The 12162-nt window shown below is 33.7% G+C and overlaps 2 protein-coding genes across 5 annotated transcripts; both read right to left on the bottom strand.

Moving 5' to 3' along the window:
• Window positions 1–718: 718 nt before the first annotated feature.
• On the bottom strand, window positions 719–5841 carry LOC133857154 (3-hydroxyisobutyryl-CoA hydrolase-like protein 3, mitochondrial). Of its 4 annotated transcripts, XM_062292291.1 has the most exons (11): window positions 5560–5840; window positions 4898–4999; window positions 4649–4693; window positions 4038–4090; window positions 3217–3351; window positions 3022–3118; window positions 2645–2774; window positions 1967–2145; window positions 1681–1808; window positions 1468–1569; window positions 719–1085 (listed from the first exon to the last, which is right to left on the bottom strand). In XM_062292291.1, exons 1-11 carry the CDS (start codon window positions 5813–5815, stop codon window positions 984–986), a joined length of 1329 nt encoding a protein of 442 aa, XP_062148275.1. In that variant the 5' UTR covers window positions 5816–5840; the 3' UTR covers window positions 719–983. The 4 variants fall into 4 exon arrangements, with proteins under 4 accessions (XP_062148275.1, XP_062148273.1, XP_062148272.1 ...); XM_062292289.1 differs by lacking the exon at window positions 4649–4693 and having other exon boundaries at window positions 5560–5841; XM_062292288.1 differs by lacking the exon at window positions 4038–4090 and having other exon boundaries at window positions 4629–4693.
• A 1258-nt stretch (window positions 5842–7099) lies between these two features.
• Window positions 7100–9988, bottom strand: LOC133857155 (strigolactone esterase D14-like). The gene is made up of 2 exons (XM_062292292.1): window positions 9509–9988; window positions 7100–8025 (listed from the first exon to the last, which is right to left on the bottom strand). Exons 1-2 carry the CDS (start codon window positions 9889–9891, stop codon window positions 7578–7580), a joined length of 831 nt encoding a protein of 276 aa, XP_062148276.1. The 5' UTR covers window positions 9892–9988; the 3' UTR covers window positions 7100–7577.
• Between the last annotated feature and the right edge of the window lie 2174 nt (window positions 9989–12162).

The following is a 12162-nucleotide window of genomic DNA, read 5'->3' as shown; positions in this document are numbered from 1 at the left end:
AAAAATATTTATTTAGCCATGGGGGTTGTAATTATATAAAAACTGGTCCATGAGGACATGAGGTATCAAAAAGTACCTTAGAGATCCCTAGGGTAAAAGCTATTTATCAAATTGGGCCCTACCGTTAGCAATTTGAAAGTAACGGTTAGATACACATTTTAGAACCACGTCACAACCAATCACCGATTGACACACAGCATATTTAATGATTCAAATTGTTATAAAATTATAGTTTTACATTCAATAAAAGGCCGTCTCCACTCACAAGGGCGGCAAGAACTAAATTAGTAATTATTCCCAAAAGATATTGAATTACGACGGCCTTTTGTTGAGAAGCAAAAAGTATCCACAAGTCGTTTAATGGGGACAAAAAAAGAAAAGCAAAGCGTTGTGCTCTCCAAGTCTTAGAGTGCGTTTTACTTTGTGCTTTTGTAGGCAAAAAATATAATTTTAAACCAAATCATAAAATATAAATAATTTAGGATTACGTTTTAAAAAAAATTACAACTTAAAAATTCAGAAAATCTCCGATCTCAGTTCATTTTAAAAACTCTGAGACTAACATGTCAGGAGACTAGAGTCTAGAGAGGAAGATAAACGGAGAGCGTCAGCCCAACTTGGGAATGGGAAAAAAGTTTTTGAAGTTGTGAGGAAGCGCGATATATTCAACATTCGCACACAGGTTCTTCAAAGCCTAAATTTTAAAGAAGACAGGAAATGGATGAAGAAAACATTCACAGAATCACAAGCATTTGCAAGGTCTGGCTGTAGAGTACAAGAACTCCTGGGGCCCACGATATCACAAAATTCTATAAACACAGTCACCATCATCACAGACGAATACCATACACACAGTTGGATGCCTTTTGCTTATGTAAAATGAACTTATTTTCGACAGCTGAAAATATATTTCAATAGTATCCACTATCCATCTCTGTTATTGATGCAACGAGGAATAACTAGGACAGTTATAATGCAATCTGTCACGCTCTCAACTCCTCCACTTCTGGGCTCAATGGGGCAAAGAGGATTTCCACTTCACTGTGATCGACTTCCTCCAAACTTGCTGGATTCCACTTTGGGTTCTGAAAGGCCATAATCATGAAAGGTTCAGAGCAAAATACAGCATTTATTTGGCAAATGAGTATGCTTCTTTTGATAAGTAGGTAAATGAGTATACTTTTAAGGGCTCAAAGACCAAAAAAAGACTGATACAGCATTAATATTGCCAATAGAAAATTGGTACCATCTGCAGAAGAAACTAGAGGTAATAGCACCCCAAGTTCTGAAAACAAGAAGATAGCTAGGACGCTAAAAAGATAGTTTGCATGATATAGCTAGTAACACGAGAAATCATTACTAAACACAGTAACTTGATGTTAACATTACACCAAGCTCACAAAACTAACATATTTTCACATTCTTCTACAGTATAGAGAAAGGGACCTAAGAGACAAATGATATAACCTGATCCTTGTCCACCAAAACTGCCCGGACACCTTCTGCAAAATCATTTCGTAGAGAAGACCGTAAGGCGATGCGGTATTCAGTTTTCATCACACCGCTTAGCTGGAAGCAACCAGATGCAGGAATACACATGTTACTTAACTTATGCTCCATAGGAAAAGAAAACTACCAAAAGAAGAAAGAAAAAGAAAAAGAAATAAGCTCAAAACTCACTGTGGACAATTCGCTGTCCTCTTTTCCATGGGCAGATGCAACTCTAGAGAAATGCTTTTGTGTTAAGCAAAGCGAAAATGGAGCACCTTTTCCAAGACCTTGAAGAGCTTCATTAGCCCACTCTACCACTGCCCAGGGAAAGAATGGCAATCCGAAAGCACGAAGGGACAACATCGAGCAAGAAGGTTAGAAATTCCACTTGACATCTCAGTCTTTGGGAGAACCAAAAAGATGTATGTACATTTCATTCATCAACCAATAAAACAATCGGTACGTATAAACATACCAGCAGCTTCACTGCTAAGCTGATGCTTTTTCAGTTCTTCAATCGTCTCATTAACTGACTTATTTGCACCGAAGCATGAAACTATATGAGGTAACAACAATTTTAACTGGGACTCAGACTCAGGGTCACTGCTGTATTTCGCCAAAAGTGCTTCGATGTCTTCATGTGGGTCCTCAGAACTGAAGTAACAAATGGGTATAAGTTTTTTAAGTAAGAAACCATGTACGTTTTACTAAGGGATCATCTTTTGTGCGGAACAACATTTCTCATATATTATAAGTCAATAAACATGAGGAAATTATATCCTGAACCACAAGGTATATGCACTGTGGAGTTCATCAAAAACAAACACTTGGACTTCATATATTAATCTTATCATGTGGTTCTAGCTCACCATGAATAAATCAAATGGCAGCAATTATAAAACTGCACCACGAAAAGTCTTGACTTACCAAAAGAACAGTCATGGAGTTCTCCTCATTTCACCAAATCAATTTCGAGCAAAATCAACTAAAGATGCAAAACTTCTCTAATATATGGTTGTTAATTTTAAACAATTTAAATGTTCAAAATTATAAGGTAATGCGAGTTTCTAAATAAGACATTAAGGAAAAGCTAAATGGGTTCCATGAAAATGAAAAATAACAATTACAGATAGAATGATGATCTGAGACATACAATGTAGTTGCCAAAAGGGCCTCCTTCAAAGGTCCCAAGCTCCCGGATGGCACAAAATGTGTACCAAGACCTACATATACTGCATCAGCGGGTGTAGAAATCCTTTTTCCAGTCATTCCAAGATACGCACCTGCAAATCATAATATAAGTTAGAAAAATGCAAAAATTCAGGAGACAATAAGTTCAAATGACAGTGACGACTATGCCTCTGTACTTCCAAATCCTTTGCCTTTGTTTTACTTATGACTACTTCCTATGAGGCCAAGCTCTTCTCGTGCTTTCTATAAGTTCCCATAACAAGATCAAGATTGAAAACCTGTTCAGTTCCAGTATAAGAACAAGAAAAGAAATGCTTTTTGTAGCAACAAAAAGAATACCAACTGATCCTCCTCCTGGACTTTGTGCTGCAATATATGCAAACCCAACATCTGGGAACAAGCCAATTCCATTTTCTGGCATAGCAAGAAGAGTCCTCTGAAATGCATCAATACAAGGATAAAAGTAAAAGAAATTAGAATGCCAATACAATATAATTGGGACTAAACCACCTGTCTATATTGACGCAAGCATACCTCAGTTATGATCCGGTAGCGACCATGTCCAGATAGGCCTATTCCAAAGCCCATTATTACGCCATCCATGAAGCTTATATATGGCTTCTTGTACTCGGAAATTTTGCATATTAGAGAATATTCAGCGGTGAATACCTGACAAATGCACAGCACAATAAAGCATATTAACTTCATGTAACAAAATAATAGGTCATGCACAAATGTAAGAAGCAGACTAATGCTGGACTGCACATAATATATACACATCCAGATATGCACATGCAGAGAACAGAATATTAATCCAATTATTCTTTTCAACTTCTACTAGAAAATAATCAAAGCAACTAAAAGCACAAAAAATAACTCTTATGTTGAAAGTTAAATTCATGATCATGATATCTTTCAAATAATAGAAACAAGAACGGAACTTTTATCAGAGAACCTAAACAAGGTCCAGAAACAAATTCCAGTATTCTGCTCAGTTAAGGATACTTGAATACGTGCAGTTACTTGATTACAGCAGGTCAAATGGTCTATACCCTTTTTTCTGCTAGTGATAATATATTTAAAAAGAACTAAATGAGAATGCACCAAATATACATCTAAAGACAATTTTACACAAGAGCCACACATTTCTTTTTAAGTTTTAGAAAGTTAAGACAGGTCAGGGAATTGAGAGGCAGGCACTAGTTCAAAGTAAAGTCAAAGGTACTTTTATTAGTATTTGTGATATTTATCTAAAAGAAAAAGAACTCGAATTACAAAAATATAGTTGACATGGCAGTTACTTTGATTTAGTGTTATTTTTAACAAAGTTCAAGGTTATTAAAGGGACATAAGACCTCAATCATATCTGATAGTTGTTTTTTGGTTGTGATCTGCTTCACATCACCACCTGCAGATAAACTAATGGTCCGTTTGGGTTTGCGATTTCAAAAAGTGCGATTCAAAATAACGATTTTAAAATGTGCGATTTAAAAAAAGTGATTTTTAAAAACGCAGTTAAACGTTTGGCAAAATCGCAGTTTAGCCTTTAAAATCGCGAATTTACCTTTAAGATTCTGCGTTTTCAAAAAAGCACCATCTTATCTGCGATTTGAAAAAGCAGATTTTCTGCGTTTTCAAATCGCAATTTTTAAAAACGCAGTTCCCAAACGATCTATGTTCTGCGATTTGATTTAAAATCGCACTTATTGTCTACGAAATCGCAATCCCAAACGCACCCTAAGATCTTTATTATCATCTAACTAATAGACAACAAACTAAGCAAGCTAACTAATTAAAGAAAATGGCATATAACACAACAATGCAACATAAAAAGAAGAAAAGAAGCAACGGAATATAAAACAGCGCAAATAATGTATATCAACCACAATCAAATAAGCAATCATGAAAGAAACGCTTGTGGCACAAAACAAGCATCATAAAGAAACCTTCTGCACAAGAGGTGTGTTTTTGTCCTTTTGAATCTCAGCAACAACCCCTTTAATATCCATTCCTGCATTAGCCATGAATGGTTACCCTCAAAACCTTACCTAAGGCTTGGATACCAAAAATAACCCCAAAAGCAAGAACCAAATATAAATGGAAAAGATATTAAAGCTAAAACAAATTCAGGGGATAGCGTGAAAACAAATGGTGGTGGTAGAAAAATGTTGTGAAACAAACAATCTACATAAGACTCTTAATTTCTCCATGTTACCTGCAGAAAAGGCACGAGGCGAGCTGCTATCAACCAGAACACATTTGACCCTTGGGTCCGATTCCCATTCATCAAGAAATTTTTTATATCTTACATCCATATCTGCATTACGAACAAGTTTCAAGTTAAATATAAAGCAAACCCAGCTGCTAAAGGAAAGCGCTAGTATATTATTTACATTAAAAAAAAAAAAAAAAAAAACCACCAACATTTGACATTAAGTCTTAACTTAAACGCCACCAGATTTTGTATTTCCCCTATCAGTTCATTAACTAATTGAGTCCGTTTTCATCATTACTTGTAAATAAATGCAAGTTTTTATCAACTTCGAATAAACCTCTCCTAGAACTTTCGCTAAGTACAGTATTTAGCTTCCATTTGCTAGGCAAATGGCCACATTTCCCCACCGGTTACAAAAATTGCCCTCCACTGTCCCGCAATCATCATCAGCAAGAAGAATCATTTACTTCCACAAAAATCTCAAAAATAAAATAAAATATCATTCTACAAATTCAAACTCTAAAAACCCTAAACACACAAAAATAGAATTTCAAATCACCTATCTATAAGCATAAATAATTGCACGAATTGCACCTAAAACACAGTATCCTTATGACTAAATAATTACTACTTGAGCTTATAATTCAAAGAGGAAATGGGACCTAGGTTCATTGCGTTGAGAGCCTTGGGGCGATCGAGGGTGATCAATGCGACGCCGTTTGGGCGAACGCTTCCCTTAACGAACTCGTCCGTAGCGGCCATGATCGCGAAGGTTCTGAAAGAGAGAGAGGCTTTCGATGTTTTGAAGAGAGAGAAGCTGAGCGAGTTTCGCCGCTGAGATCGAGTGGTTGGGTTCACGAAGAGAGACGATGATTTGGCGAGGATTTGAGAAGCTCCGAATAAGCTTCTCATAGTCATAGCTCTTTTTCTATTGAGAGAGTGAAAAGTTAGTTATGCGAGTGAGAAAGATATTTCACTTTTTATTCACCGATTTACCCTTGCAGTTTTGTATAAATTACAACGAGATACCTCGTTCAGTCGTCGCCGTTGGTGAGGAATGAGGATGGAATAACATAAAATTTATTTTTATCTATAGAAAAAAAAAAAAAAACATAAAATTTATTTTTGAATTAAATGCTTCAAATTTTGTTATCTCAATATTTATCACCTATCATTAAATAATAAAAAAAACTCAAATATTCTAAGAATAAATAATAGTTAATTTAAAAATTTAAATAATTCTTCTAGCTGTATTTTCCCTTTTTATTTTAGCTTTTGTTTTGGAAAAGAAACCCTTCATCTTTTTTAGTTCCATAATTTTTGGTTTCCTCTGTAGTACTTATATATATATAAAAAAAAAAATCTAAAAAATTTAATTTAATTTAAAATATGCTCACATTTTGTTAAAAATTATTAAAATCCTCTAGAGCTCCCACAAGTTATTTAATATATTAATATTAAGGGCGAAAGGCTCACAATTCTTGGCATAGATGATAGAACGATTATACTTGGGCTGGGCCTAGGTCACAAACTGTTATTTATTACATGAGTCAGTGATGGGCTTAGGCCCTAGCTTTGTTCACGGCCCGGTTTGGTTTCTCCGTTAGAACTTCAGTCCAATGGGTGTGCTTATCAATTTTATCCATTCGACTTGCCCCAAAAAAAAAAAAAAAATTCTCCATTGTTGACCCTGCTTAATATTTATGATGCCTTCCTTACACATGCATGCTTGCCATTTTCAATTTCTTAGTTTTGTGTGCTTATCAATTTTCTCTTTGGGCTACAAGCCCAAAAAGGCTGTCATCAAGAATTGGCACCAAATTAACTATTGTAATATGAGTACGTAATACTACTATTTACACTTATTTATCACACATATCATATCGGCTGATTTGATGTGTTTTAAGTAGCTTACAATATTTTTATTTTATTCAAGTGACTGACAATCTGACATGGTAAACCATTTAAAGCACGCTATATATGTTAACCGATGTGGCATAAGTGTGATAAATAGGTGCGGAGATTGGTAGCATTACTATTGTAATATTTTAAAGAATGAGCGAGAAATATGGCCATTTTAGGATTTGAAATGAAATATTTGATTCTAATTGGTGCGCTGACTTTCTGAGATTTGATGCATGTAGCATTGATCTCTTCTAGTCACCTTTTGACATGTTAACACCCACCCATATACCCAAAGACTAGAAGCAGTTAATATTTTCATTCCACCAGTTTGTTTACAAGCAACACGTCATTCAAGAAGACAAAAAGACCAAGATCGATAAAGTAATTCACAAAGCTTTAAATCCCAACAACTAAAACTATAATAAAGACAACGACACACCATTCAAGGCCAAACCATTTCCTACTTCTATCCCATGAAGTTATCCATAAAGATATACATGGGCATTTATTTTTGATCATACTATTTCATAAACTTAGGAGGATAAGGATTCATAACAATTATTAGTCCAAATTACCAGTAATTTGAACAAATAATATGAGAAAATTTTCATATGATACTCGCCTGGCCTACCTGATTAGGTAGTCAGGCAACCCTGAAATCTCTCATATTATCTGTCAAAATCCTAATAATTTTGACACGTAATTACTGTGGATCTCAACTAAGAACGTGAACACACACACACACACACATACACACACATATCAGCTTATGCTCTTAATTAGTAAGAGGAATATCAAAGCCCAGGACACTCCGTAGCACATCAAGGAGGCGGAGGTGAGCAGTTAGCTGTGGAAAATGGCCGTCAGCGTCAATGATCTCCACAGTCGATTTTGCCTTGATTTTCTTTTGCATGTAGGATGGCACTGAATTTGGGACGGCAAAGTCATTGGTGGTGTGAATGATAGTGCATTGGGTGACAACCTTGTCAAGAACGTCTCGTTCATCGCTGTAAAACACAGTTTTAGCCAAGGAAAGTGCCACTTCTGGTCTCATTCTTTTCAAGCATTTCGAAAACTTTTCAACCGAGGGGGGATCTTTTGTGTCCACCCCAAGAGAAGCAAATCCTGTAGCCCAATTGTGATAATCGGATTCAATGTTTGAGAGGAGCTGCTCAACGTCTGACTTTTCAAATCCTCCCACATAATCATCGATATTTATGTATCTACGTACGATAATATATATATAGTAAGAATACGTACATAATTTAGGAAAGAGATGAGAACAAAAAAGAAAAATAAAGAATTAAGGTAGTTCGGTCTATAATCTACATCCACAAGTAAAATTTTTTTTTTTTTTTTTTTTTTTTTTTTTTCATATTTATTTGATTATTTGATTGTATACAAAACTCTACTAATAGAGTAAGATTCTAAACGTTATATGTATCTTCTACTTTTATATTGACAACAATAAATTTAATTTATACCAACTATCTTCTAACTCATGAGTTATTGTTACTCTTGTCTTAATATGTAAATAGCATGAGAAATTTTTAGACTTGTTTGAGACATAACTAGCAATTTGAACTGGATCATACCAACATTTATATAATTAAATTAATCATATTACAAAAAAGATTATATAGATTAATCATATTTTCCTCAAAACTTAAAGAGAGTTTTACCTTAAGCATTAAACTTTTCACATCTAACATACTATTCTCATGCATAAAACATAATTACTATACCATTAAAAGAACTACTAGATAATCTGATAATCATGCTATCAAAGGCACATGCTTAAATTCAAATCATGTTGATGCATACATACTTTATCTTTTTTACGTCTTTTTATTTCTTTAACTATTTTTTCATTTCCATTAAAAATGATATATATATATATATATACACACACACACAAAACATGAAGAATGATTAGACTTGATGATCTGATCTGATGTTAAGTTTTTATTTTATTGTGGACACGAGAAACTGAAAAGTCCATTGGCCATGGGCCACAAACATAAACCTAACATAAAAAGTACAAGAGACAAAGGAACCCGGCACCATCAAGAACCATGTTTTGTGTCCACATGTTTGTCTGGCTCATCATATATAGATCGTAATACAACCTTATTCATTCACACACTCAAAACAGACCCAGTTAGTTTTTAGGTTAGAGAGCTAGACGTCATATTTGGTATATATAAGTAATTACGAAAGAAATTAAAACAGGAGATCGTAGGGAGCTGTTTAAGCCATATTTGGTATTGAATGGACGCAAATTTGGAAAGAACAGGCTTTGCAATTCAATGGGCATGCCTGAATCATATATATATATTCCAAAAAGAAAAGGAAAAAGAATATATATATATATATATATATATACATATATATATATATATATAACAACAGGATAATCATCTCTTGTATCAAAAATTTAATGAAATTGATAAAATATGAGAAATATTTAATTGAAATAGATGAATTATACACTCGGGTTTGAACTTGTAATCACCAACTTTAATAATATGTTAAATTACTGCTTAAAAATAAAAATAAAAAATTTAATAATTTAATTTATGTTCTACCGTTATCTTAAATCAAAGAGCAAGTAGCATAAACAAATCCTCCTGTGTGTGAACTTTCCACTGAAGAGAAAGCAATTAGTAATAGAAAGAGAGACGTTCTATATATTTGTGTAACTACCTTGGAGAAGCTCCGATGAGTATGAGCTTCTTAAAAAGCTCGGGTCTTTTGACGGAAGCGATGCAGCCAATCATACCGGACATGGAATGCCCAACAAAGATCAAAGATTGAAGGTTCATCTCATCTAGGAGAGCGATCAAGTCATCCGCAAAAGCATCGTACGAAGAGTAGTTGACAGGATTGAAGAGGGAGTGATCTTCAACGGCGCCAGAAAAGGTCCAGTCGAAAACAAGAACCCGGTAATGTTGAGCCAAGTAGGGAAGGATTTTGTCCCACACCGACTGGTCTGCTCCAAACCCATGTGCGAGAACTATGGCTTCGCTGCCCGAGCCAATTATTTTCGTGTTCATGGCAGTTGAGAGGCCTTTGTCTAGCAACACCATGATCGGAACAACAGAGCAGAAGAAATAAGAAGGTAGGAGATAAAAAGCTGAAAGCTATTTGGTGCTGTTTGCGGTTCGTTTGGCCTTCATTATATGGGACAAATAATGGCTTATTAGTAAATAAAGAATACTGCTTTTGTTGGAATTCAAGGGCTATCTATCTTTTAACCAACAGCTACCTAAAAGGGGATTCCAACAATCCTTCTGGTTTGGATGCAGTAAGATTACTTTCCAGGCCTGCAGCTATTGTTGGTTTGGATGCTCTAAAATTATTTATAAAATTTACTTATCGGATAAGTGATTGGCAGTTTAATTTTTATTTGATAAGGTAAGTCTTATAAATAGTTTTTTCTATTTACCTAATTAAATTCTCTTAAAGTCAAATGAATAATTATAAAAAATTCTAAATCCTATCGTAACGTGTACATATTTAAGAGAACATATTACCCAGATCGATAGGTTGACCCCAGTAAATGATTAATAAAATGAAATAAGAGAGCCCCTTAGCAATTAGCAATTAGCAATTAACAATTTCCAATTTTGTTGATGGATTAATTAAATGATTTTTTTTATTAGTTAATTTTTTTAAAAATAAGTAATAATTTAATATAGTATCAGAGTCAAAAGTTTTGAGTTTGAACATTGACTCTGTTATATACTTTTTATTTTAATTAAATATTTCATGTGTTAGGTCTTATTTATTAAAATGAAGTTTGAGTCCACACGTGAGGGGAAGTGTTAAAGTATTAATTGATTAAATTTACCTCTTCTTATCAGATGGGATAAATAGTATTTTAACAAATTAGAGTAATATTATGCTCTTTCTTGTCAATAATCCCAAGTAATTTATGGAGTTGTGTATTGAATATTCAAGCTCTGTTTATTTAATTTTATTCGAACATGAGCTGAACTAATGCTTATAATTGAACCACATAATTTGTTTAAACTTGACTCATTTATTTTTCGAACAAAGTCAAACTTGTTCATGAGCTTCTCAATTAACTTATTTACTTTTTAAATAAAGTAAATCAATATTAATTATTAGTTAATTAATTATTGTTTAGATTTTATCATTCGAGTTAATTAAACAAATTAGGGTTAAATACATGCTTGCCCCATGTGGTTTGCAACCTTTATTTTTTGCTCTACCAGTTTTATTTTTTATCATAGGTGGTACATGTGCTATGAGAAAAGATGCAAATGGTACCTCTATCCCTTTTTCCATCCAAAACTAATAGTAATCCACGTCCACCCCCATGTGGCCCAGCCACCCCTGCAATTTTTATTTTTTATTTTTCAAAAAAAGCCTTAAAATTAAAAAAATATTGTAGCCAAGTGTTGCATTTTGAATGGTGAAACGTGGTGCTGACGTGAATTTCTGTTAGTTTTGGATGGAAAAAAGGGACGGAGATACCATTTGCATCTTTTCCCATAGCACATGTACCACCTATGATAAAAAATAAAACTGATAGAGCAAAAAATAAAGGTTGCAAACCACATGAGGCAAGCATGTATTTAACCCAACAAATTAACTTAAATCTTAAATAATCCAATCTCAAATTTTTATGAAAGTATATTATAAATTCATTACGCACACACATATTTATATACACAAATACACATACTTATATCAAAACTCACAATAATAATTATTTAACAGTATTTATTATATTAGGAAGAGAATTTATGTTTTATTTTTTGAAGTGAAAAAAAAAAAAAAAGAAAGTGTGAGGGAAATTGGGGATGGGGAAAAGTCAAAAGAATTGTTTTGGGTTAGTTTGGCAAACCACTAAAACTTTCCCTTTATTTTTTTTCACTTCTCCCAAAAAAAAAATTCTAACTTTTTTGCACTTTTTATATCACATCAATCATTTTTTATTATTATTCAAATAAAAAAACCCACTACAAAACAAAACTTTTTCATTTTTTTATAAAACATTCTCAAATTTTATATCACATCAATCACTTTTTACTACACAACACGCAAATATTTCATAATACAATTACTTACCAAACAAGCCCTTTGTTTTTGTCAATATTATGCTCTTTCTTTATTGCGTGCACCTTACCTTTTTATGACTTCGAGCTACCGTGTGGAAAAAGTAAAAAGGTAAAAAGAGTTGCTCCGACGCCATAAATAAACAGCTGGAGAACATTTTCGCCGGAGATCAGAAATGTCAGGGGAGTCAATCTTGCCACTACACTAGCAGGAGGTTAAGCAGAGAAATTGGTTTGTTTGGCAAAATATGCGTATAGTGAGTTGTTAATTTT

This window comes from Alnus glutinosa, chromosome 14 (genome assembly GCF_958979055.1).
Source record: "Alnus glutinosa chromosome 14, dhAlnGlut1.1, whole genome shotgun sequence".
Classification (NCBI taxonomy): Eukaryota; Viridiplantae; Streptophyta; class Magnoliopsida; order Fagales; family Betulaceae; genus Alnus; species Alnus glutinosa.
The sequence above is the reverse complement of the archived record's forward strand: the minus strand, read 5'-3'. Positions and strand labels throughout refer to the sequence as shown.

Bases quoted from the DNA above. Each gene is read 5' to 3' on its own strand.
- LOC133857154 (XM_062292291.1), bottom strand. From the start codon at position 5,815: ATGACTATGAGAAGCTTATTCGGAGCTTCTCAAATCCTCGCCAAATCA. The intron at 3,119-3,216 runs GTATGCTTGCGT...GATGCATTTCAG, and splicing joins GCTACCGGATCATAACTGAG to AGGACTCTTCTTGCTATGCC. The intron at 1,570-1,680 runs GTGAGTTTTGAG...GGTTGCTTCCAG, and splicing joins AGGACAGCGAATTGTCCACA to CTAAGCGGTGTGATGAAAAC.
- LOC133857155 (XM_062292292.1), bottom strand. From the start codon at position 9,891: ATGGTGTTGCTAGACAAAGGCCTCTCAACTGCCATGAACACGAAAATA. The intron at 8,026-9,508 runs GTAGTTACACAA...TATCGTACGTAG, and splicing joins CTCATCGGAGCTTCTCCAAG to ATACATAAATATCGATGATT.